Genomic DNA, 22,781 nt, shown 5'->3' with positions numbered 1-22,781 from the left:
TATTAATTTTTGAATTATATATATTTAATTAACTGTTAATATTTAACACTGGACAGCAAAAGCAAACACTAGGGCCAATATGTGGGAATAAAAAAAAAGAAAAAGGTGGGAATGCTGTAGAAGAGAGAAGGATCCAAGAAACAACCTCTGCTGCAGCCTCCTGATTTTAGGCACGTGGGGTTAATGGTATTTTTAATTTTCCTCTGGTTAGAAAGAGTTTTTCAAAATTTCCAAGACACAAACGCTGCTAACTATTTTGTCGTTTAACAAGAAATGTTCAATCAGTCTCAGACAGTCACTCAAACATTGCGGTGCGCCGCACGTGTTGATGGAAGGCACGTGCTGACAGCTGATCGCACCCTTTGGAAAATTCTTTGGTCAGAGTCTAATTTGACCCAATCTTAGTCAGCTTCAAACTTTTTCTGTTTTCTTGCTATCCTTTTTCTGTTTTAATGTGCTATGTCTTTATCTCACAAATACTGTTAGAGCAACCTATTAGCATATATCAATTTTCATAATTATATAAAATTTATTTTTTAATAAAAAAATATTATTTTTATATATATTGAAAATATTCAATAACTTTTCTATTTTAGATTACTTTAATTTTTTATATATGTAAAAGTAAAATCGGAAAATAAAAAGAAGTAAATGATGATGAAATACTCAAATGCAAGAAAAAGGGTAGAAAATAAACAGCAATCATGAAAATGAAAGATGAATACCTTTAAGGCCGCAAAATTTTTCAAGAGGAAAGCAGTTGGCTTGGCCACAATTGGTTTATACTTTACAGTATTACCACCAACCAATAAGATCTAACTTAGCCCACCAAAGATCCCTATGTTTTTAAGACTAGACAATATTTTATTAGCGCTTTAAAATTAGATTTGCAGCCATTTGAACATTGGATCCATGAAGAATTTGTTAACCTTGATCCCATTCCCATCCTAAAATAACTAGTATTTTGAGTTTAATTATCAATATTAATATTCAAAAATTTAAATTTAAATATAGATAAGTGGATTTTCAAATTCATTAATAAAAATAAATTAATTAGTCACCTTCCTTGAAGGTGATGATAAAGGAGGGAGTAGGGAAAGAGGGGAGGGGAAGAAAAGGGTGGAGGTGGGTGTGGGCGTCATCCATGCATCATCTTTAATGGAAAATTGACTTTATCCTCGTTGGAAAGCACAATTATGTGTCTAGGACCCATGTATCCTCACTGTAATCTTTCCTTTTTCAATTTTTTTTTCTCTCTCTCTCTCCTGCTTGCAAATTATTTCCAAAAACTTTTTTATTCTCGTTTCATTGATTACGTCTTCGTATATAATTCAATTAATTAATTAATTTGTTTGTATACGGGAAATCTAATGGCTCCGTTGATTAATACTTGTAACCCCAAATGTTTTTTTTTTTATTATTAAAAAAATAGTGTATTTTATTTGTTTTAATTTTTAAATATAAGCACCATGACAATGACCCAAATCAAAGACGATTCTTTAGCCGCCAGATCAATCAAAGCCCAAATCAAAAATTTAAAAAGAAAATAAATATTTTAATCACCACCAGGTTTCTTTAACCTAAAAAAAAAAAATCCATGTTGGTATTTAATGAACGTATTAGTGATAGTTATTGTACATTAATCAACATAGTTAATTACGATTAAGTTAAAATTTTCAATCTTTACTAGTGCTCTTAAAGCACTGAATGCAGTTTTTTTGTTATATTAAAATACCCAATGTCCTTAAATGGTAAATAGTATGATTATAGTTTGTAATTAAAGTCAAATAGAGGATGTATTTTTTCACAATGTTCACCAACCTTTTGGTAAATCTTGACAAAATGGCTAATTAATTCCTTAATTACAGACCCAATTGAATAACTCATTTTTCACTATTTAAATTCAAAGACTTTTATCCTTGCTTGGAGCAGAGGAACAAGTAACTTAACAATTTGTTCACATTTTTTCATTCAAAAATTGACTTTAACCCTATGAAATTTAACTCTTTAAATTCAAATAAATGACTGAGTTCCATTGAAGAAGCTGATGGCTCTTCTTGCAAATAAAAATAAAAATAAATAAATAAAAAGCTTAATAAACTCGGCGATCAAAAGCTAGATAGAAAAAACAGAAAAGGATAAGGAACGAATTGCTGCTGCCATATTCCGATGACGTCATCCATCTCAAATTTTACACGTGACTTAAAAAAAAGGAACCTTCAAAGAAACCGGAACCAGACATAAAATAATACTATAATAGAAATTAAAAAACTCCACCATTATTAATTTTTAATGATTAAAAAATAAGTGCATGCACCTCTTTCCCTACATATACCTCAAAAAATACTCTGTGAAAAAAAGGAAAAAAAGAAACCTCAAAAAACAGAACAGAATAGAGCAGAACACATACCTTAATTCGTAGGTTCTCTTTAATCTTTCTAAGGTTTCAGGAAATGTACGGACAGACCGCAAGTGAGGCCAATTTCGCTCATCTTGAATCGGTTCGCAGGCACTTACTAGGAGAATCCATGGCTTCTTGCAATAATTCCGCTCCCGCTACTACTCCTGTGTATTGCCGGAGCTCAAGCTTTGGCAGCTTGTACTCTTGTTTAACGGAAAATTGGGGTGATTTGCCGCTCAAAGTCGATGATTCTGAAGATATGGTGCTTTACGGCGTCCTTCACGACGCTCTCACTGTTGGCTGGGTCCCTTCCCTCATGTCTGAGCCGCAGCCGGATTTTCCTCCGGTGAAATTGGAACCGCAGGAGAATTTCTCGGTGTTGCAGGAGAGTTTTGCAGCTCCGGCAAATATTGTGCAGCCGCCGGAGGGGATTGCGACGCAAGCTAAAGCTGCTACGCCTGCCAAGGGGAAGCATTATAGGGGAGTCAGGCAGCGGCCATGGGGGAAGTTCGCTGCTGAGATTCGAGACCCGGCAAAAAACGGGGCTCGGGTTTGGTTAGGGACATTCGAGACAGCGGAGGATGCGGCTTTGGCATATGATCGCGCCGCATATAGAATGCGTGGGTCGAGGGCTTTGTTGAATTTCCCATTGAGGGTGAATTCCGGGGAGCCGGACCCTGTGAGAGTGACTTCGAAGAGGTCATCACCGGAGCCATCATCTTCGACATCAACAGGGTCGGAGAGTGGGTCGCCGAAGAGGAGAAAGAAGGGTGTGAGCTCCGCTACGACGAAGGCTTCTGCTACTACAGTAGTGTCTGATCACGAAGGCAGATTGAAAATGGAAAATGCAGCTAGATATAAAGTGGCATCAAGTACACATGGCGAGCAGCTATTGGTTAACCAATAATACTCAAAGTGAATGCTCTGCACATTGAGTTGCACCAAAATGAAAGAAGGTTGATACTGTAGATTGGAGTTGTAAAATTGTCCACGAGCATTTTCATAAATTTTGAAGTTTCTTGAAAAGCATAAAAAAGGAAGAAAGGAAGCTGTTTGGCTTGTGAATACAGATTTGTTGTTTGTTTGATGGAATCTTTTTCTTTATGGATATATTTTTTGGCACTTTTTATTATTTATTTATTTTTAGTTTTTATAAATAAAAAATAAATAAAATTATCTCTAAAACTGTAATAAAGTCAATTATATATATATAAAAAAAAAATGGGAATAGAAGATTTTCATGAATAAACCTAAAGAAAGTTATTCTAACAAATATGGCTTTCCAACGAAGGAGTAGTATAATTCTTCTATATTATGCTTTTGAAGTGGGTGGAGGACTCAAGGCAACATTTTCGCCTTCCAAACGGCAATTTAGCTACATTTTAGGCTTTCTTTTCATTCTTTTATCATAATCCAAAACTTTGTTTGCTTTTCACATAAGAATGAATTTGTCCCTTTCTATTATTGTTTATATCATCCTGTTTACTTTAGGCATTGGTTCAATGTTGGAAGCATGCCAATGAAAAATGAATTGGGCCACAAAGGTCCATCTCTATGATATGCTGTAGTGAGAGGTTTCCTGGGTATGCTTGCTTCTTTGAACTCCCATCCTCTTTCCTATGATGGTCCTCCGTTAACTTAAAAACAGCTACTCAAGATTATAAGAAATTTTATATTAATTAAATTTAACATTAGGAAATTTTATATTATAAATTAAACATTATATATATATATATATATATATATTGAAGCATATTAAGCACTCCAATCTTAATAAACTCATTTATTTTAAAAATTTTAATATAAAATAAGATAAAATAAAATAATATTTAATTATAAGACCTAATAACTAAAGAAATCAAAATTTTAATTACATGCATTTTTAATTTTAGCTAAATTTTATAAGTTTATCAATTTAATATTCAACCTTTAAAAATTGTTTTAATTTTAGCAAATAAATTATTTAATATATGAAAATGCACGACATCACTAAAATATAACGGGTAGATTAAGCAATACACATATATATTATTAATGGGTTATTATTAAAGATATTTTTATAAATTAAAAAATTCAGCTCAACTTATGAAATTTTAAACACAAATGATTTGATTATTCAAAGTGAAACTAATATTAAAGTTTAAGAATTAAATTAATAAAATTAAAATTTTAACTTAATTGAGTTAAAAGATTCACGTTCGATAAAAGAAAAAAATTAATATGATAGTTAAAAAGTCAGCACTCATATAACAGCCCCTTAGCTCATACACTTGCTCAGTTGAAATTACAAATAAAAATATTCTGTCGTTTAATATCTCTATATTGATCGATTTTTAATTTGAGTATTGGAATCGTTGGTCAGCTGCCAATTTCACCTTTTTTCTCTTTATTTTTCAGGTTTATTTAACGTTGCGAGTGAATCTCAGGGCTAATTATTAAGTACATTTGGTGCACTAAAAAATAGTACTCTTTCTCTTATAATCATGTGGGATCGTCTCACATGATTGTGAGAAAAGATATATGTGTACCGGGTGCACCTAATAATTCCTTAAATTTCAGAGCCTCACGCTAATGTAACTGACAACTAGAAATATTATTTCTGGCTTCTATTTTTATGGAGATTTTTATTAAAATGGTGTAATAAAAAAAATTATATAAAAAAAAATAAGTTTAAGAGTAATTATTAAAATGTGATGAATTATACTGAGACGATGAGATGAGAGCGGGATATTAATTATAATAATATTTTTTTAATTTTAATTTTTTATTTTATTAAATTTTAATTTAATTTTAAATAAAAAATAATATTTATAATAAAAATATTATAATATATAATATTAATTATTATAATTTTATTTATTAAAATAATATTTATATTTTATTTAAAATATAAAATAAAATAATTAAAAATTTACAAAAAAAATTGAAACTATTATAAGTAGCATTTAAATTTTCTTAAATTTTTTTTAATTTTAATTTTTATTTTATTAAATTTTAATTTTATTTTAAATAAAAAATAATATTTATAATAAAAATATTATAATATATAATATTAATTATTATCACTTTATTTATTAAAATAATATTTATATTTTATTTAAAATATAAAATAAAATAATTAAAATTTTAAAAAAAATTCTAATCTTCCTTTAAAATTTTTAATACGTATAGCATACAGACTTTAAAAATATTAGTATAATTAACATCTCCTTCTCATCTTATTTATTTTAATATAATTTTTTTTTAATAATTACTCTTAAATTTATTTTTTTTATATAATTTTTTTTTATTACACCATTTTTTTGATAAAAATCCCATTTTTATGTCCTCAAAACTGAAGGATTATGTAGAAAATGAAATGAATTTCGTAGAGAAGGCAAGAGAAGAGAAGGCTACGGAGAAGGCTACATCAAAACCGGCAACCAGGTCGTGTCAACTGTCAAAGCAAATCGCAAGAGGCACACGTGCGCAAGTAATGACAACTGTACGGCTCATACTGGCTGCGTGCACCGTCAGCCTTATCCAATTACTTTTTTGACTTTCAAATTTTGACTCTGACTTTTCTGAAGATTTCAACAACTACAACTGAACCATTGACCCATCCTTGTTGCTTCTTCTCAAGGTTTGATTTCTACACTTTTCAAGCAATTTTTTTTTTCTTTTTTAATTTTTGTTCACACTGTTGCCATGTTCATCAATCCCAAATTATCACATGTCCAATGACTTAATGATTTTTCTACATTCAACATGTTTTAATTCATAGTGTGAAATCCATTTATTTTATTTATTTTATTTTTTTACAAATTTGTCTATAACCATTTTGAAAACATTACAAAAAGATTACATTGCTTTTCAATATGAAAATTGTTGGAATTTTTTTTCTTATAAATATTTTCAAACTGAGAGATTTTTCAAATTTTGTTCATCAAACTGTGTAATTTCATGAAAAATATCATAAAGTGAAACCAAGATTGTAAAATGAATTGCACAATGCTGGATTTAAATATCCAAAGCATACAGACTAACAGGTCATTGAGACCTTCATTATCAGAAAATTATGTTGCATTATCACAACAGAACAACAATATCGTCCTTAAGTCGCACTGCAATTACAATTTGGTATCAAATTTAAATAATTTCTGGCGACATCAGTGAAAGTGAATGATACTGACAATCTGTGGCCCAAGCTACATCAAATTTCAACTTTAATATGTCATGAACAGAATGCGGTAGGCTACCAGCACAATCAGAAGTGTTATGCCCTGCTTTGCCTAGAAAATATTTGGCGACATTCTCCTGCCATTTCGAAGTTATGAGATATAAATGGGCAGAAAACATGGAAGATATTCAATTTGTATAAATCCAGACCGAACACTATGACTTGAATATGCATTGTCAGGTCATTTTAATGGATTAGAACAAATCAGAAAGCCTGAACAAGGGACAAAACAATGAAAGTCAAGCTACATGTATCCGTCAGAAAATAATTAGCTACATTTGGTGTATTACACCAAGCCAATAAATGAATGCCATGAATGGATGAGTTTCAAATGTTAGCGGTATGTATAAACTATTTATTGGCCAAGTATAAAACACTCAGAGTACATGTCACTCATTCATTGGATTGGTGCAATACATCTGGTGCAGCCAAGACTTTCAGCTCGTTTTATTATTTACAGAATATTTCACATTTACCAAAACCCTTGTTGAAGTATATTTTCAACGGCCAGTTACAAGAAATTAATTGGTTGGACGGGCTTTTAATAGTTCAGAGTGACATAAGCTGAAACATGGCCTTCCAGGGCTGAAAAAATTTACTACATATTACAGTTGATGCAAAACTTGCCTTAGCAACTAAGCATAACAAGCAGCTAGAGACATGAAATCACTAGTCGCATACTGTATATTAAAGCTAAAAACATAAAATGTCTTACCTCCTGGGTCGGATGTTATTGCTTACAGGGAGTAATGCTCCATCATAATTATAGAAAATGTCATCGTATGCCCAGGCAACATGGCCCTCCTTATGGTGCGACTTCTGCTAGAAAAAGCAAATACATTTTATTGAATTAGCACTTGACAAGAACCATGTTATATGGTAATGAATATTAGGCAATGAAGGACCGTATGTGTCTGGGATGAGAGTTGCGGATATGAGAATGTTAAGGTGGATGAATGGCCATATTAGACTAACTAAAGTCCGTAACGAGAGTATTAGAGAAAAGTAGGAGTTGTGCCAATTCAGGATAAATTGAGAGAAGGGTGATTTGGTCATGTAAAACGTAGACATACAGAAGTTCCAATTAGACAAGTGGAGCACATTGGGTTAGAGAATAGAAAGAAAAGAAGTGAATGACTTAAACTGACTTGGAGAAGAGTAATACAACATAATCTAAAAGCATTATACATTTCCGAGGATTTAACTGAAAAATGTTTAGAGTGAAGAAAGAGAATCCATATAACCGACCCCAATAAATTTTTGGGATAAAGTCTTAGTTGAGTTGAGTTGAGCTGAGCTGATCACTTGACAAGAAATTATAATTATTATTTTTTTCAACAATGTACCGCATAAAGCCTAAGTAGCATGGTTAAAAGTTGAAAAGCAGCAAGGGAAGATAAGGGTTTTTTCCCCATTGTCCATTTATCAAGTATTTAGAGATTCTGATCGAAAGGTTCTATCATATATAGCCCTAAAATGGATTCTGTTTGACACATGGAAAAACACGAGTTCGTCATTATCCATTATTGCTGCTCCACTCTTAGGAATCATTTTGTACCTTCAGATGCCAGAGGGAAAGCTAAAATAGGAACCACCATAGCGGGGAAGAAAAGGAAAGAAGGAAAAGAGTTCTATTCATGTGAAGCATCTAACCAGAACATATCAGAATAGTTTCTTCTTTGCAATTGTTAGGTCACTGTAATTCTTTCTCTTAACTTGTTTTTACCCTTTTTTACATTATTTTGACAAAATCATTCAGTTGATTTTGAAATGTATATGTCAATTCTTGTGTGATATAATATGAAAACATTGCCTAGGATTGGCAAAGAGGTAAAACTGATGCATTGATAAAGCATCTATCAATAACATAGGAGGTAGGTCATTATCCAAGAAGACAGCAGGCCCACTGACACTAATACAAGGGATCACCATAGCTTAAATAACTAGCAAGAAGGCCAAGATGTATGAAATCTTGGATAGTTTGGAGACCTATACACAGAAACCAATGGCCCAAAAAGGTTGAATTGAAAGGATGACAACAATTCAAACACAAACAGAAGTTGCAAAATAATGCTATTAGACTAAGAATAGTTAGGGGTTCCAACAAAACCATTATGAAATATGATCAAATCCACTTCCCAAAAGATTGATGTATTTACATTAGATTTTTGTACTAAGTAGGCTATAGTTCCATTATCTAAGAAAAGATCATAACTCAATGGTGCAATTCGTACTTAATCCAAAATGGCCCCTGAATAGGATTCAGATTCTAATACGTGAACTTAATACATAGAAAATTTACAAAATGCATATCTAAAATATGAAAAGCAAATAACTTAAACTGATCAACTAGATAATTGTAAAACAGAACTTCCCATGTGGAAAATGGCAAACTTTGGACGTTCATCCTCAGAGATGTAGAAACACTGAATGCCCTGAAAAATTAATTCTGACTAAAATTTGGACAGAATTTCCTCAATATATGAACTCAAGCATACCATTTTTCCAGGGTCTCTATCATACTTCCTAGATGCCTGTAACACCCCAAAAATTTTAAATTTATTATTTTATGAGTAATATTGATATTTTAATTTTGTTTGAATTTTAAGAAAATTATTTGAGATTTTTTCGGATTTTAAAAATCAGGTTCGATTTTCTGAAAATATAAACTTTGATGATTTTTAAAAATTAATTTAAAGACCACGTGGCAAAAATAAAAATATTTTTGGAGTCTACGAATTTTTCTGAGTTTTCTAAAATTTTTTCAGAATTTTTGGACCTCGTTTTCGGTCCCGAGGTAGAGTAAAAATTTAAAATTTTGTATTCTGAATCGAACCGGCCGAATCAAACCGGACCGGATCGGATCGGCCTTTCTTCTTCCTTTTTCTTCCTCTCCCGCGGGTGTTTTCCTCCTCTCTTCCTCTCCCGTTTTCTCTCTCTTCCCTCCCCCCCTTGCCGCGCGGCCGCCTCCCCAGCCACCCCAGCTCTCCGGCGCGCTGCTCCACCCCTTTCCCACGGCCGGCCGACGCCCCAGGCGGCTGAAAAACGCGCGCGAGCGTCCCCTTGCGCGCGCGCGACTCTTCGTCTTCCCGGCCGAAATCCAGCCGATCCGGCCATCAATCGGATCGGGTCTTGTGTCTAAACTCATCTACTCGTCGAGAGCTTTCCATAGACACCAAGAACACCGAAATCCATTGAACGGTTTGTTCAATTTTTGCCCGGGAAGTTTTAGCCCATTTTGAATTTTGGGCTAGATTTCTCGCAAACCGTGAATCCCACGAGAAAACTGAGAGTACCAGAGTGCTCCATTTCGAATTTTTCTGATACCGTTTTTCGGTGGGTCCCACGGAACTTCGCAGTGTTTTTCCGAGCATTTAATGAGTTTAGAAAATTTCGTAAAATTTATGTACTAACCCCCGTCTTGTGGGCTTCGTGTAGGTACCTTCAATTCGAGGAAATTCGACAGTTGTCCAGGTCTGTGAATTTCAGGCCAGACAGACTGGCTACCGGAAAAAGTCTCCGAATTGAATCGAGGTTTTGGCTACCCCACCATTGTCAGATGTCCCGAGCGCGTCCCTGGAGTCAGAATCGGCAAAGGTAAACCCGAACCTTACTTTTTCATAATTTTCTAGTGCTTAAATAGGATTAAAAATCCATAAAATATTCATGGTAGCTCAAAAAATTATGATTCTTTTTGCAATAGCCTAGTAATTTTGCTAAGGACCGCAAGGCAAAATTTTATAATTTTTAGAGTTTATTTGGGCAGTTTTTGCAAAAATAATCAATTATAAGGACTAAATTGAAATTTTACATATTATGATGGATGACTGATTTGATGGGCCCAGGACGGGCTGTGTGATGTGATTGAGTTGTGGATATATGGGTTGCGAATATAGAAGTGTGTTTTGAGCCCTTTTACAGGTTGGGTAGGTTCTAGGTATAGGGGAGACTCTGCCGGATTTTCGGCACGACTTAGGACGTATTTGGTCTTTTCTTGATTTGTATTGAGTCAATTGTATTAAATAATTGTAATGTAATTGTCAGGTGAGCCGGGACAGCCTTCTTCCTCTGCCCAGTCGCTACAGTGATTGCTGTCAAGTCTGTGAGTAAAATATTAATTTTAATTGTAATTTCGATATTATTATATGTTCAAAGCATGCCCATGCATCACTTATATGCATATATCTATGTAGATAAACTTTAGGCACGTTTTATGTTGCATTCACAACTGTTAAAATGCCATGTATGTTGTTGTGATAATTTGGAGCAGTGTGCGTGCGTTAGCGTGCGTGTGATGTGGTGTGGACTATGGATAGGACGGGTAGACACGGCTTGAGATCTTCGCTGAGACCCGGTCCTTCGGGGTAGATACGGCTTGAGTTCTTCGCTGGGACCCCGATTTGGTTATTAAGTGGAAGTCCGAGCTAAGTTCTTCGCTGGCACAGGTTGGATTTAAGAGAGCTGTATAGGGGATCAGCTCCCAAATATTATGATTGATATTACTGGGTGTGTGAGTGCTCCAAATTGCCTTTTTGCTGTTATGATATGAATTTATTGCTGATATTGCATTTTACTCTACAGGGTGCATTAGTTTTAGATAGTTATAGAGATTATGGTTAAAATTGATATTTTACTCTCTGAGTCGAACGCTCACTCCTGTTCAATATTTTTCCAAGCCACAGGAGGATATTTTGAGGTTAATCTGCTTTTCTCCCTCGCAGGTTATTTATTCATGTTTGTGTAATTCTATAAATTTCCAGAATTTCCGCATGTGTTAGAAACTTTCATTTAAATTAGGTCTGTAATATAAATTCTTATTTTGGACCTGTAAACTTATTATTTTATGCATGTTGATGGACTGAATGAGGGAGCAGAGCTCCCATTTATTTTATGTTGTTATGAGTATGTGGAGGGTGAGCTGAGCTACCCAAATTGATATACATTGTGTTTACAGGTCAGGTGAGTCAAAAACTCTCCGTTGAAAGGTCCATTTTATGGCCGGACTCTGTCCGGTTGATTTCTTGAAATTGGGCCCAAATGGGCCTTAGAGTTGGGTCAATGAATAGTTAGGCTTACTACGGGCCTCGGGGGCTTTAGGTTGGCCCAGGTCCTAGTGCCGGTCCGGCCCATAGGTTGGGTCATGACAAATGTGGTATCAGAGCTTAGGCTCCAGATTCTTAGGGAATGTTCATCTAAAGTGTTGGGAAGAGTCTACTAGGAGTCACATGCAGAAAATAGGGTCCACATTCATCTTGCATTATCATCTTTGCTTCTAGTTTATGCTTCATATATTGTGTGTAAATATGAGTCTATAGAGCTGTGTAATGTGTAGTTTTGAATTTTGTGGGCTAATGCTGCTGAATTTTAGGAAAATGCAATTTTGTGGGCTAATGCTGCTGAATTTCAGGAAAATGCGTAGAAGCAGGAGAGCTGCCACTGCACCAGAACCAGATGTGCCTGACGAGGTGTCAGCACAGGATGAGGTGCCTGCCCCGAGGAGGCGGGGTAGGAGGCCTAGAGCTGCTCAAGTAGAAGAGCAGCTGCCAACAGTTCAGGATCAGTCTTTCATGGCACAGGGTCCCATGGACCCCATGGCAGCTACTCTAGCTGGGTTGCAGAGAACCATCGACATGATGGCGCAGTATATGGTCCACCCTCCACAGTAGCAGCAGTCCACCGCACCAAGAGGGGAACCTTACAAACAGATAATCAATTTTAAGAAGTTGGTGCCTGGTACTTATGATGTGTCAGATGATGCATATCGATTTTTGGATTCCTGCAGACAGGCAGGAACAGAATTGCTGTTGACTGATAGAAGACTTATAGAGTGTATGCAGCATGTTATGGGGCCTATGCCTAGACAATGGATGAATGACTACATATTACCTCGGATGGAGGATTTATCGTGGACTCAGTTTGTGGAACTGTTCATCAACCGGTTTGTGCCCAAAAGTTTCAGAGATCAAAAACAGTGAGCCTTTGAGGTCTTAAGACAGAATGACAAGTCTGTAGATGAATATACTACAGAATTTCTGCAATTGAGCAGGTATGCCCCTACAGCAGTAGCTACAGAAATTATGAAGGTGAAGAGATTCCTAAAGGGGCTGGACAGGAGGTATGCAAACCTGGCCATGATGTCTGATCAGTCTTTTGATGTGGTAGTTGATCGAGCCAGACAGATAGAGATTAGCTATGCTGTGGATGACAGCAGAAGAGCAAAGAAAAACAGAGCAGAGGGTTCTTCAGGTGTTCTCCACATGGGTACTACGGATAGTGGTGGCCAAACTACTTACAGAGGAAGAAGCAGGAATAAGAGGAGTGGTTTTAAACACAAATCCCGAGGGTTAAGACCAGGGTACGGATCCAGCAATGATCACAGTTCGGGGTACAACAGTTCTGGGTCTGGTTCAGGATCCTCCTTGGCACCTTGTGCATAGTGTGGAAGAGAACATTTAGGACCTTGTATGATGAGTTCAGGAGTATGCTTCAGGTGTGGCCAACCAAGTCACTTTGCCAAGGAATGCCTCGTGTTCAGTGAGCCACAGATGGGGTCACAGGGTTCTGTTGCAAATGTTCCTCGTCAGTTGTATCCGGGTGCTTCCAGATGTGACGATCGATTCGACAGGCCGAGGACAAGAGGGACGTGGATTTGGAGGCAGATCAGGAGGTAGAAGTCAATATCAGGGTTCTGCCACTTAGGGTAGGGGTCAAGCTCGGGTTTTCACCCTGACCCATCAGGATGCTCAGGCTTCAAATGCAGTTATGGCAGGTATTCTTCTGGTCTATTCCTATGAGGCTCGTGTTTTAATAGATCCGGGTGCTACGCATTCATTTGTCTCCCCTGTGTTTGCCATGAGATTGGGTAGAAACCCTACCACTTTAGAATACCCTTTATCTATAGCTACCCCGCTTAGTGACAACATAGATGTAGATATGATTTTTCCGGGTAGTCCAGTAGTAGTGGATGGAAAGAACCTCCCAGCAAACTTGGTTCCTCTACCAGTAATGGATTTTGATGTAATTTTGGGGATGGATTGGTTGGCAACTCACTATGCCACTTTAGACTGCAGGAACAAAAAGGTGTATTTCCACATACCTGGTGTGGAAGAGTTTAGTTTTGATGGTGACAGGAGCGTGGCTCCATATAATTTGGTGTCAGCAATTAGTGCTAGAAAAATGTTGAGGCGTGGATGTCAAGGATATTTGGCATTGGTGACAGATACATCTGTAGAAGGTGTTAACATGAAAAAATATTCCTGTTGTCAGAGAATTCATGGATGTCTTCCCTGAAGAGCTTCCAGGGTTGCCACCAGAAAGGAAAATAGAGTTCTGCATTGATATTGTTCCGGGTACAAACCCCATATCAATGCCGCCTTACAGGATGGCACCAGCAGAATTGAAAGAGCTAACGGAGCAACTACAGGAGCTTTTGGACAAGGGTTTCATACGTCCGAGCACTTCACCCTGGGGTGCTCCTGTTCTATTTGTGAGAAAGAAAGATGGGTCATTGAGGTTGTGTATTGACTATAGACAATTTGAACAAGGTGATCATAAGAACAAGTATCCACTTCCTCGGATCGATGATCTGCTTGATCACTCAATGGGCTAGATTCTTTTCCAAGATAGACTGCGATCAAAGCTACCATCACCGAGAATCAGGGATGAGGACGTGTCCAAAACGGCATTCAGGACAAGATATGGTCATTATGAGTTCTTGGTGATGTCTTTTGGACTCACTAATGCACCAGCAGCCTTCATGGACTTGATGAACAGGGTGTTCAAGCCATTTTTGGACCATTTTGTCATCGTATTCATAGATGACATTTTGGTATACTCTCGGACAGAGAAAGAACACGTGTGGCACTTGAGGATGGTGTTGCAGACTTTTAGGGAGCACCAGCTATATGCCAAATTTTCAAAATGTGAATTTTAGCTAGAAAGCATCTCATTCTTGGGACACGTGGTTTCTAGTGAAGGTATTTAAGTGGATCCCAAGAAAATTGAAGCTGTAACTGATTGGCTTAGGCCTACAACAGTCACTGAGGTGCGAAGTTTTCTGGGTATAGCTGGCTACTATAGGCATTTTGTGCAAGATTTTTCCAGGATAGCGGCTCCTCTAACTAAGTTGACTCGGAAGAATGTTCCATTCATTTGGACAGATGACTGTGAGAAGAGTTTCCAGACACTTAAGGAGCGTCTAACCACTGCCCCTGTGTTGACACTACCTATGAGTGGTGAAGGAAACACCGTGTACTGTGATGCTTCCAGAGTTGGCCTTAGGTGTGTTTTGATGCAGAATGGAAAAGTAGTGGCTTATGCTTCAAGGCAGCTGAAGAGGCATGAGCAGAACTATCCCACCCATGATTTGGAAATGGCGGTTGTAGTCTTTGCACTAAAAATCTAGAGACACTACCTATATGGTGAAGTGTGCAAGATATACACCGACCACAAGAGTCTGAAGTACATCTTCCAACAGAGGGATTTAAACTTGAGACAGAGGAGATGGATGGAGCTTCTAAAGGATTATGATTGCACCATCCAGTACCACCCTGGGAAGGCCAATGTGGTAGTAGATGCTTTGAGCAGAAAATCTTCTGGCAGTTTGGCGCACATTTCAGTAGAGAAAAGACCGTTGATTCAGGAAGTACATGAGTTGATAGATCAAGGTTTAATCCTAGATCTTTCAGATGAGGGGATATTATTGGCTCATTTTTCAGTGAGGCCAGACTTGCGAGACAGAGTTAGAGTTTCCCAGCACAGATACCAACAATTGATGAAAATCATAGAAAGAGTACAGCAGGGTGAAGGTGGTGAGTTTGGATTTGCCAATGATAGCGCCCTAGTGCAAGGTTCTAGGATATGTATGCCCGCTGTGGACAATCTCAGACATGAAATCATGCAAGAGGCACACTATACACTGTACAATGTCCACCCAGGCTCCACTAAGATGTACCATGATGTGAAAGATAGCTATCAGTGGAATGGCATGAAGAGAGACATAGCAGACTTTGTGTCCAAGTGCTTGACTTATCAGAAGGTGAAGTTTGAATACCAGAGACCGTCAGGGAAGCTGCAAGAGCTCCCTATCCCAGAATGGAAGTGGGAAATGATTACTATAGATTTTGTGACTGGGTTACCTCGTACCACGTGAGGATATGATTCGATATGGGTAAGCGCCTAACCAAATCAGCTCACTTCTTGCCTGTGAAGACTACATATTCTGTTGCACAGTATGCCCGACTCTATATTTGAGAAATAGTCAAATTGCATGGAGTTTCGGCTTCCATAATATCCGACAGAGGGCCCCAGTTCACTTCTCGATTTTGGAGAAAGTTGCAGGAGGCACTTGGCACACAGTTGAACTTCAGTACGACTTTTCACCCTCAGACAGACGGACAGTCCAAAAGGACAATCCAAACACTGGAAGATATGCTTCGCATGAGTGTTTTGGATTTTGAAGGTCAATGGGATGATCAGCTAGCTTTGGTGGAGTTTGCCTACAACAACAGTTACCATTCCAGCATAGGAGTAGCACCCTATGAGGCACTATATGGAAGAAAGTGTAGGTCTCCTCTGTGTTGGACGGAAATGGGAGAAGCGAAGGTGCATGATGTAGACCTAGTGCAGTACTCTTCAGAGATAGTTCTTTTAATCAGGGAATGATTGAAAACAGCTTTCAGTAGGCAGAAGAGTTATGCAGACCCCAGACGGAGGGATGTGGAGTTTGCAGTAGGTGACTATGTATTCCTGAAGGTTTCTCCGATGAAGGGAGTGATGAGATTTGGAAAGAAAGGCAAGTTGGCACCTCGGTATATTGGAGCTTTTGAGGTTAGTGATAGAGTTGGAGCAGTTGCCTACCGGTTGGAGCTACCACCCAACCTTTCTCACGTTCATCCCGTATTTCATATCTCCATGCTCAGGAAATACATTCCAGATCCTTCTCATGTACTACAGCCGGATGTAATAGAACTAAAAGAAAACTTAACGTTTGAGGAGCAACCTGTAGCCATAGTGGACTATCAAGTGAGGCAGCTAAGATCAAAACAGATCCCTATGGTTAAGGTTTTGTGGAGGAGCCAGTCAGTGGAAGAGTGCGCCTGAGAGTCAGAACGGGACATGAGTAGTAAGTACCCCTATCTGTTCAATGTGTAATCATGTACTTTATTCTGCCTTGTGTAAAATTCGAGGACGAATTTTCTGTAAGGGGGGAAGAATGTAACACTCCAAAAATTTTAAATTTATTATTTTATGAGTAATATTGATATTTTAATTTTGTTTGAATTTTAAGAAAATTATTTGAGATTTTTTGGAATTTTAAAAATTAGGTTCGATTTTCCGAAAATATAAACTTTGATGATTTTTAAAAATTAATTTAAAGACCACGTGGCAAAACTAAAAATATATTTGGAGTCTACAAATTTTTCTGAGTTTTCTGAAATTTTTTCGGAATTTTTGGACCTTGTTTTCGGTTCCGAGGCAGAGTAAAAATTCAAAATTTTGTATTCTGAATCGAACCGGACCGGATCGGACCGGTCGAATCGGACCGGCCTTTCTTCTTCCTTTTTCTTCCTCTCCCGCGCGCGTTTTTCCTCCTCTCTTCCTCTCCCATTTTCTCTCTCCTCCCTCCTCCCCTTGCCGCGCCGCGGCCTCCCCAGCCACCCAGCTCGCCGGCGCGCCACCCCACCCCTTCCCCACGGCCGGCCGACGCCCCAGGCAGCCGGAAAACGCGCGCGAGCACCCCCTTGAGTGCGCGCGACTCTTCGTCTTCCCGACCGAAATCTGGCCGATCCGGCCACCAATCGGATCCGATCTTGTGTCTAAACTCATCTACTCGTCGGGGGCTTTCCATAGACACCAAGAACACCGAAACCATCGAGCGGTTAATCCAATTTTTGCCCGGGAAGTTTTAGCCTATTTTGACTTTTAGGCTAGATTTCTCGCAAACCGTGAATCCCACGAGAAAACCGAGAGTACCAGAGCTCTCCATTCGTCGAGAGCTTCGCGGTGATATAAATTTCGAATTTTTTCGATACCGTTTTTCGGTGGGTCCTATGGAACTTCGCAGTATTTTTTCGAGCATTTAATGAGCTTAGAAAATTCTGTAAAATTTATGTACTAACCCCCGTATTGTGGGCTTCGTGTAGGTATCTTCAATTCGAGGAAATTCGACAGTTATCTAGGTCTATGAATTTCAGGCCAGACAGACCGGCTACCGGAAAAAGTCTCCGAATTGAATCGAGGTTTTGGCTACCCCACCATTGTCAGACATCTCGAGCGCGTCCCTAGAGTCGAAATCGGCAAAGGTAAACCCGAACCTTGCTTTTTCATAATTTTCTAGTGCTTAAATAGGATTAAAAATCCATAAAATATTCGTGGCAGCTCAGAAAATTTTGATTCTTTTTGCAATAGCCTAGTAATATTGCTAAGGACCGCAGGGCAAAGTTTTATAATTTTTAGAGTTTGTTTGTGCAGTTTTTGCAAAAAATGATCAATTATAAGGACTAAATTGAAATTTTACATATTGTGATGGATGACTGATTTGATGGGCCCAGGACGGGCTGTGTGATGTGATTGAGTTGTGGATATATGGGTTGCGAATAGAGAAGTGTGTTTTGAGCCCTTTTGCAGGTTGGGTAGGTCCTAGGTATAGGGGAGACTTTGCCGGATTTTCGGCACGACTTAGGACGTATTTGGTCTTTTCTTGATTTGTATTGAGTCAATTGTATTAAATAATTGTAATGTAATTGTCAGGTGAGCCGGGACAGCCTTCTTCCTCCGCCCAGCCGCCACAGTGATTGCTGTCAAGTCTGTGAGTAAAATATTAATTTTAATTGTAATTTCGATATTATTATATGTTCAAAGCATGTCCATGCATCACTTATATGCATATATCTATGTAGATAAACTCTAGGCACGTTTTATATTGCATTCACAACTGTTAAAGTGCCATGCATGTTATTGTGGTAATTTGGAGCAGTGTGCGTGCGTTGGCGTGCGTGTGATGTGGTGTGGACTATGGATAGAACGGGTAGACACGGCTTGAGATCTTCTCTGGGACCCGGTCCTTCGGGGTAGACACGGCTTGAGTTCTTCGCTGGGACCCCGATTTGGTTATTAAGTGGAAGTCCGAGCTGAGTTCTTCGCTGGCACAGGTTGGATTTAAGAGAGCTGTATAGGGAATCAGCTCCCATATATTATGATTGATATTACTGGGTGTGTGAGTGCTCCAAATTGCCTTTTTGCTATTATGATGTGAATTTATTGCTGATGTTGCATTTCACTCTACAGGGTGCATTAGTTTTAGATAGTTATAGAGATTATGGTTAAAATTGATATTTTATACTCTGAGTCGAACGCTCACTCCTGTTCAACATTTTTCCAGGCCACAGGATGATATTTTGAGGTTAACCTGCTTTTCTCCCTCGCAGGTTATTTATTCATGTTTGTGTATTTCTATAAATTTCTAGAATTTCCGCATGTGTTAGAAACTTTCATTTAAATTGGGTCTGTAATATAAATTCTTATTTTAGACCTGTAAACTTATTATTTTATGCATGTTGATGGACTGGATGAGGGAGCCGAGCTCCCATTTATTTTATGTTGTTATGAGTATGTGGAGGGTGAGCTGAGCTCCCCAAATTGATATATATTGTGTTTACAGGTCGGGTGAGTCAAAAACTCCTCGTTGAAAGGTCCATTTTATGGCCGGACTCTGTCCGCTTGATTTCTTGAAATTGGGCCCAAATGGGCCTTAGAGTTGGCTTACTACGGACCTCGGGGGCTTTAGGCTGGCCCAGGTCCTAGTGCCGGTCCGGCCCATAGGTTGGGTCGTGACAATGCCCATGCATCAGATCCCTCCCTGCTGAAAATTGCACCTACAGATAGAATAACCTCAGAGAATTGAGCATTTAAAGAATTTTGCTAGTGTGATCAAAAGGCTTATATTTCACAAGGTGAATGACTGAACCTCGAAACATCTTCGCAATTGATTCAGCTTTCCTTTGACTATGCCCTGTTCCAAAACCATTTGGAGATGATCATCCGTTATTAATTAAAGAGGAAATATAAATTCATGGTCCAATTAAATATTACAAAAATAATGGTACACACTGTATAGATGCACTCATTGATAAAGAAGTCTTCAAGTTCACGCACACTGGAAACCTCAAGCTCCTCCAAAAGTGCATCATAGGAGAGATCCTAGAAGAGAGTTAAACCAACAATAAAATTATAGACGCAAGAGCAATTTTACACAGAAAAATGGCAGGTCTTACCATGTGATTCTTCTAAAGACTACAGAAAGTAAAACATCAGAAACAAGTAGCACATTAACACAGAATAATAATAATAGCTCCTATGGAATATATCAATATAAACAATGACAAATCAGGAAAACAGATTAAGAGTAACAGCTGTAATAATAGAAGTCAAGATTCGAATCAAGAATTGAAATTTTCATTTTGTGAATTGAGAATCGAATCAAATCATAAGATTCAATAAAAATTCTCAAAATTAATTAAAAATAATATAAGTTCTAAAAAATAAGTACAAATATATATATATATATATATATATATATATATTGCATGACATATTTTAATAAATATAGAATTATCAAGTATGCTTTATAATAGAACAAAATATTCTTATTATTTTATATAGTTTTATGTTATAAATTATGAACTCTTGAATTGTAGACGATGATTATCATTGTGTATTTGCTTGAACTCCCATTTAAATCTAATCAAATAATTAAATAGTAAAAGAGGATAGCAAGTTACATTAAAAGGGCATAATATACTAATATAATTAGAGAAGTAAATTAACCAAAAAAAAAAGCAAAGGGAGAGGGAAAAAAAGATTGGTGGAATAAAAATATGTGAGAAAAGGTGTGGTGCACTTTTCAAAGCAAAAATGAAGTGAAATCTTAAATTTTGAAATTATAGGGCCTAATAATCTAACAAAAAAAGAATCGATTAAATTTGGTGAAAAATCAATCAATTACATAAATTCTCCTGATTCACTATTAATTCTTTCTATTTAGTCACAATTTAGATATACTTGTAATTTACCTTACTAGATTTGAACCGCTAAAATGGAGAATTGACTCAAAAATCCTTCAATTTAAGTACATTTAGGATTCACCGCCTAGATTCAAATTATTAGGGTGGAGAATGGAATCAAATTATTCGAATAGAGAATCATAAAATTCTAATAACAGTGGCTGTAACTTGTAGGAAAAACTCAAATTCCATGAACTAAAAGGAAAACAAAATAAACATTTTCACTCCATGGTCACACGACAATTTTATTAGGCACATAAAATCAACAAAGAGATATAATAGAGTTCCCTTTAAAATTAAAGGTTCAACATATGTTAAATGAATCCGCTACCTTGTTTGACTCGGCAACAGTGAGCACAGTAAGTTGTTTAAGCTTCAGAAGTTGATCAGGTATCAACTGAGGCAGAGTGCCAGAATTACCTACAAACTCAAGGATTAAAATCCATTAAAAGAAGTACACCAACGGAACAAAATGAAACCAGTATACAATTTGCATACGGTAATAAAAAAGAAAAATTGAACACATCCCTTGTGATATATATATATATATATATATATATATATATATATATATATATATATATATATATATATATATATATATATATATATATATATAATGGTAATTGAACATAATGGTCATTAAAACAAATCTTGGAGGGCCAAACAAGTTTCTTACTTTTATAATCGCGCCATGTTCCGTTAGCAAACAAGCGAAGCAGATGAAGATATGCAGAATTCCCAGTTCCTTCAAGCTGCACTCAAGTTAAGTATTTTTCTTTCCTTAATAACAAATTACACTGATTACGAGTTGAATCTCCTTCAAGCAGAACAGTTAGTTAAATCAAAGCTAAACCTGGAGTACATTGGAAACAGCTAGAATCTCGGAAAAAGAGAAGAGATACGGATGAGAAGTGGCTTCGACGATGGGTGTAGCGATAGAGGAGCCATTAAGAGTGGAGGCTTGCTGAACCAACTGGTGTATTACTTGGGGCTTGTCGCTGCTCTATCTCCATTGATCTTAATTGAAGACTTTCACAAAATGAAAAGGTCAACCAAAGAAAAATAGAGGCAAGCAGAGACTATGAAATAGGGCTAACGTTAGAAAAGATTAGGGTTATAGTTATAGCAATCGAAAGGATGGGTTTCGAGGGCGACGAAGAGGAAGTGGGTCTTCAGCCTTTCGGTGTCGACAAACATATATATACGTACGTCGTACGGGTTCTTCAGCTTTTTCCAATTCCATAACTTGGGTGAGCGAAGCGATGACGAGTCTATTTGCTTGTTTTAACTACGACGCGTCGTTTACGATGAGACCATTACTGGTTTAACTAAAGAGTATTTATTACTAATTTTATATAGAAAACATAAGATATTACATTTCCTTGATGTTGTATTTTTTTATGTAATATTGTAATTTTTACGTAATATTATTTTTTTTAACATGTACTGCACACTATACTATCGCTCGTGCCTATAATTTTAAATTTTTATATATAACTTAAAAAATTTTATATTAATTAATTATAAACTTTAAATATTATAGAAATTTTATTTCTTCTTTTTAAGAATTAATATATTATATGAAAAAAATTTAGATACCTCTGATTGAAAATACAAAATATTTACAAATGCAATCAACCTGGAGTGTGATAATATATATGATTTATGAATCTAATCTTAATTTTTTTATTGCATATATTCTATATTAAAAAATAATAAAATCGAAATACTATAAATTATTTCGAACATAATAATTTGTTCTTATATTAAATTTTTTTAAATTTATATTATAGATTAATAATTTTTCAGATAAAATTAATAACAAATAACTGTATTTAATGAATTTTAATAAGCACAATGTTACACGGATTAAAAAATAAAAATGATAACACGCTTTTCTCTTGCAATTTAATCCTCCATTAATTAACAATGAATTATGCCATCGTTGTCTAAAAAAAAATTCACCTATTTTTAATTTCAATTATATAGTTAATTAATATATTGATGATTATTAATTGAGTAGCCACAAAAGATATAAGAGGCCATTTGGTATAATTCTATCTTTTTTTTTTTAATTATTTAATTTGAAACTGGA

The 22,781-nt window shown here is 36.4% G+C and overlaps 2 protein-coding genes across 2 annotated transcripts; one reads left to right on the top strand and one right to left on the bottom strand.

Annotated features, from left to right (window-relative positions):
- The first annotated feature begins 2,344 nt into the window (after window positions 1–2,344).
- Window positions 2,345–3,586, top strand: LOC110634420 (ethylene-responsive transcription factor 2). Its single transcript, XM_021783405.2, has one exon. It carries the CDS (start codon window positions 2,454–2,456, stop codon window positions 3,306–3,308), a length of 855 nt encoding a protein of 284 aa, XP_021639097.2. The 5' UTR covers window positions 2,345–2,453; the 3' UTR covers window positions 3,309–3,586.
- Window positions 3,587–8,345: 4,759 nt separating this feature from the next.
- Window positions 8,346–21,866, bottom strand: LOC110634421 (COP9 signalosome complex subunit 7). Its single transcript, XM_058138748.1, is given in 7 exon segments — window positions 8,346–9,154; window positions 19,461–19,632; window positions 19,731–19,820; window positions 21,015–21,103; window positions 21,363–21,438; window positions 21,540–21,674; window positions 21,676–21,866. Coding segments are annotated over 6 exon segments (480 nt in total). The 5' UTR covers window positions 21,700–21,866; the 3' UTR covers window positions 8,346–9,154; window positions 19,461–19,566.
- Between the last annotated feature and the right edge of the window lie 915 nt (window positions 21,867–22,781).

The sequence above is a fragment of the Hevea brasiliensis genome, chromosome 16, assembly GCF_030052815.1.
Source record: "Hevea brasiliensis isolate MT/VB/25A 57/8 chromosome 16, ASM3005281v1, whole genome shotgun sequence".
Taxonomy (NCBI): Eukaryota; Viridiplantae; Streptophyta; class Magnoliopsida; order Malpighiales; family Euphorbiaceae; genus Hevea; species Hevea brasiliensis.
Note: the sequence above shows the minus strand (reverse complement) of the source record. Positions and strands in the feature narration are given on the sequence as shown.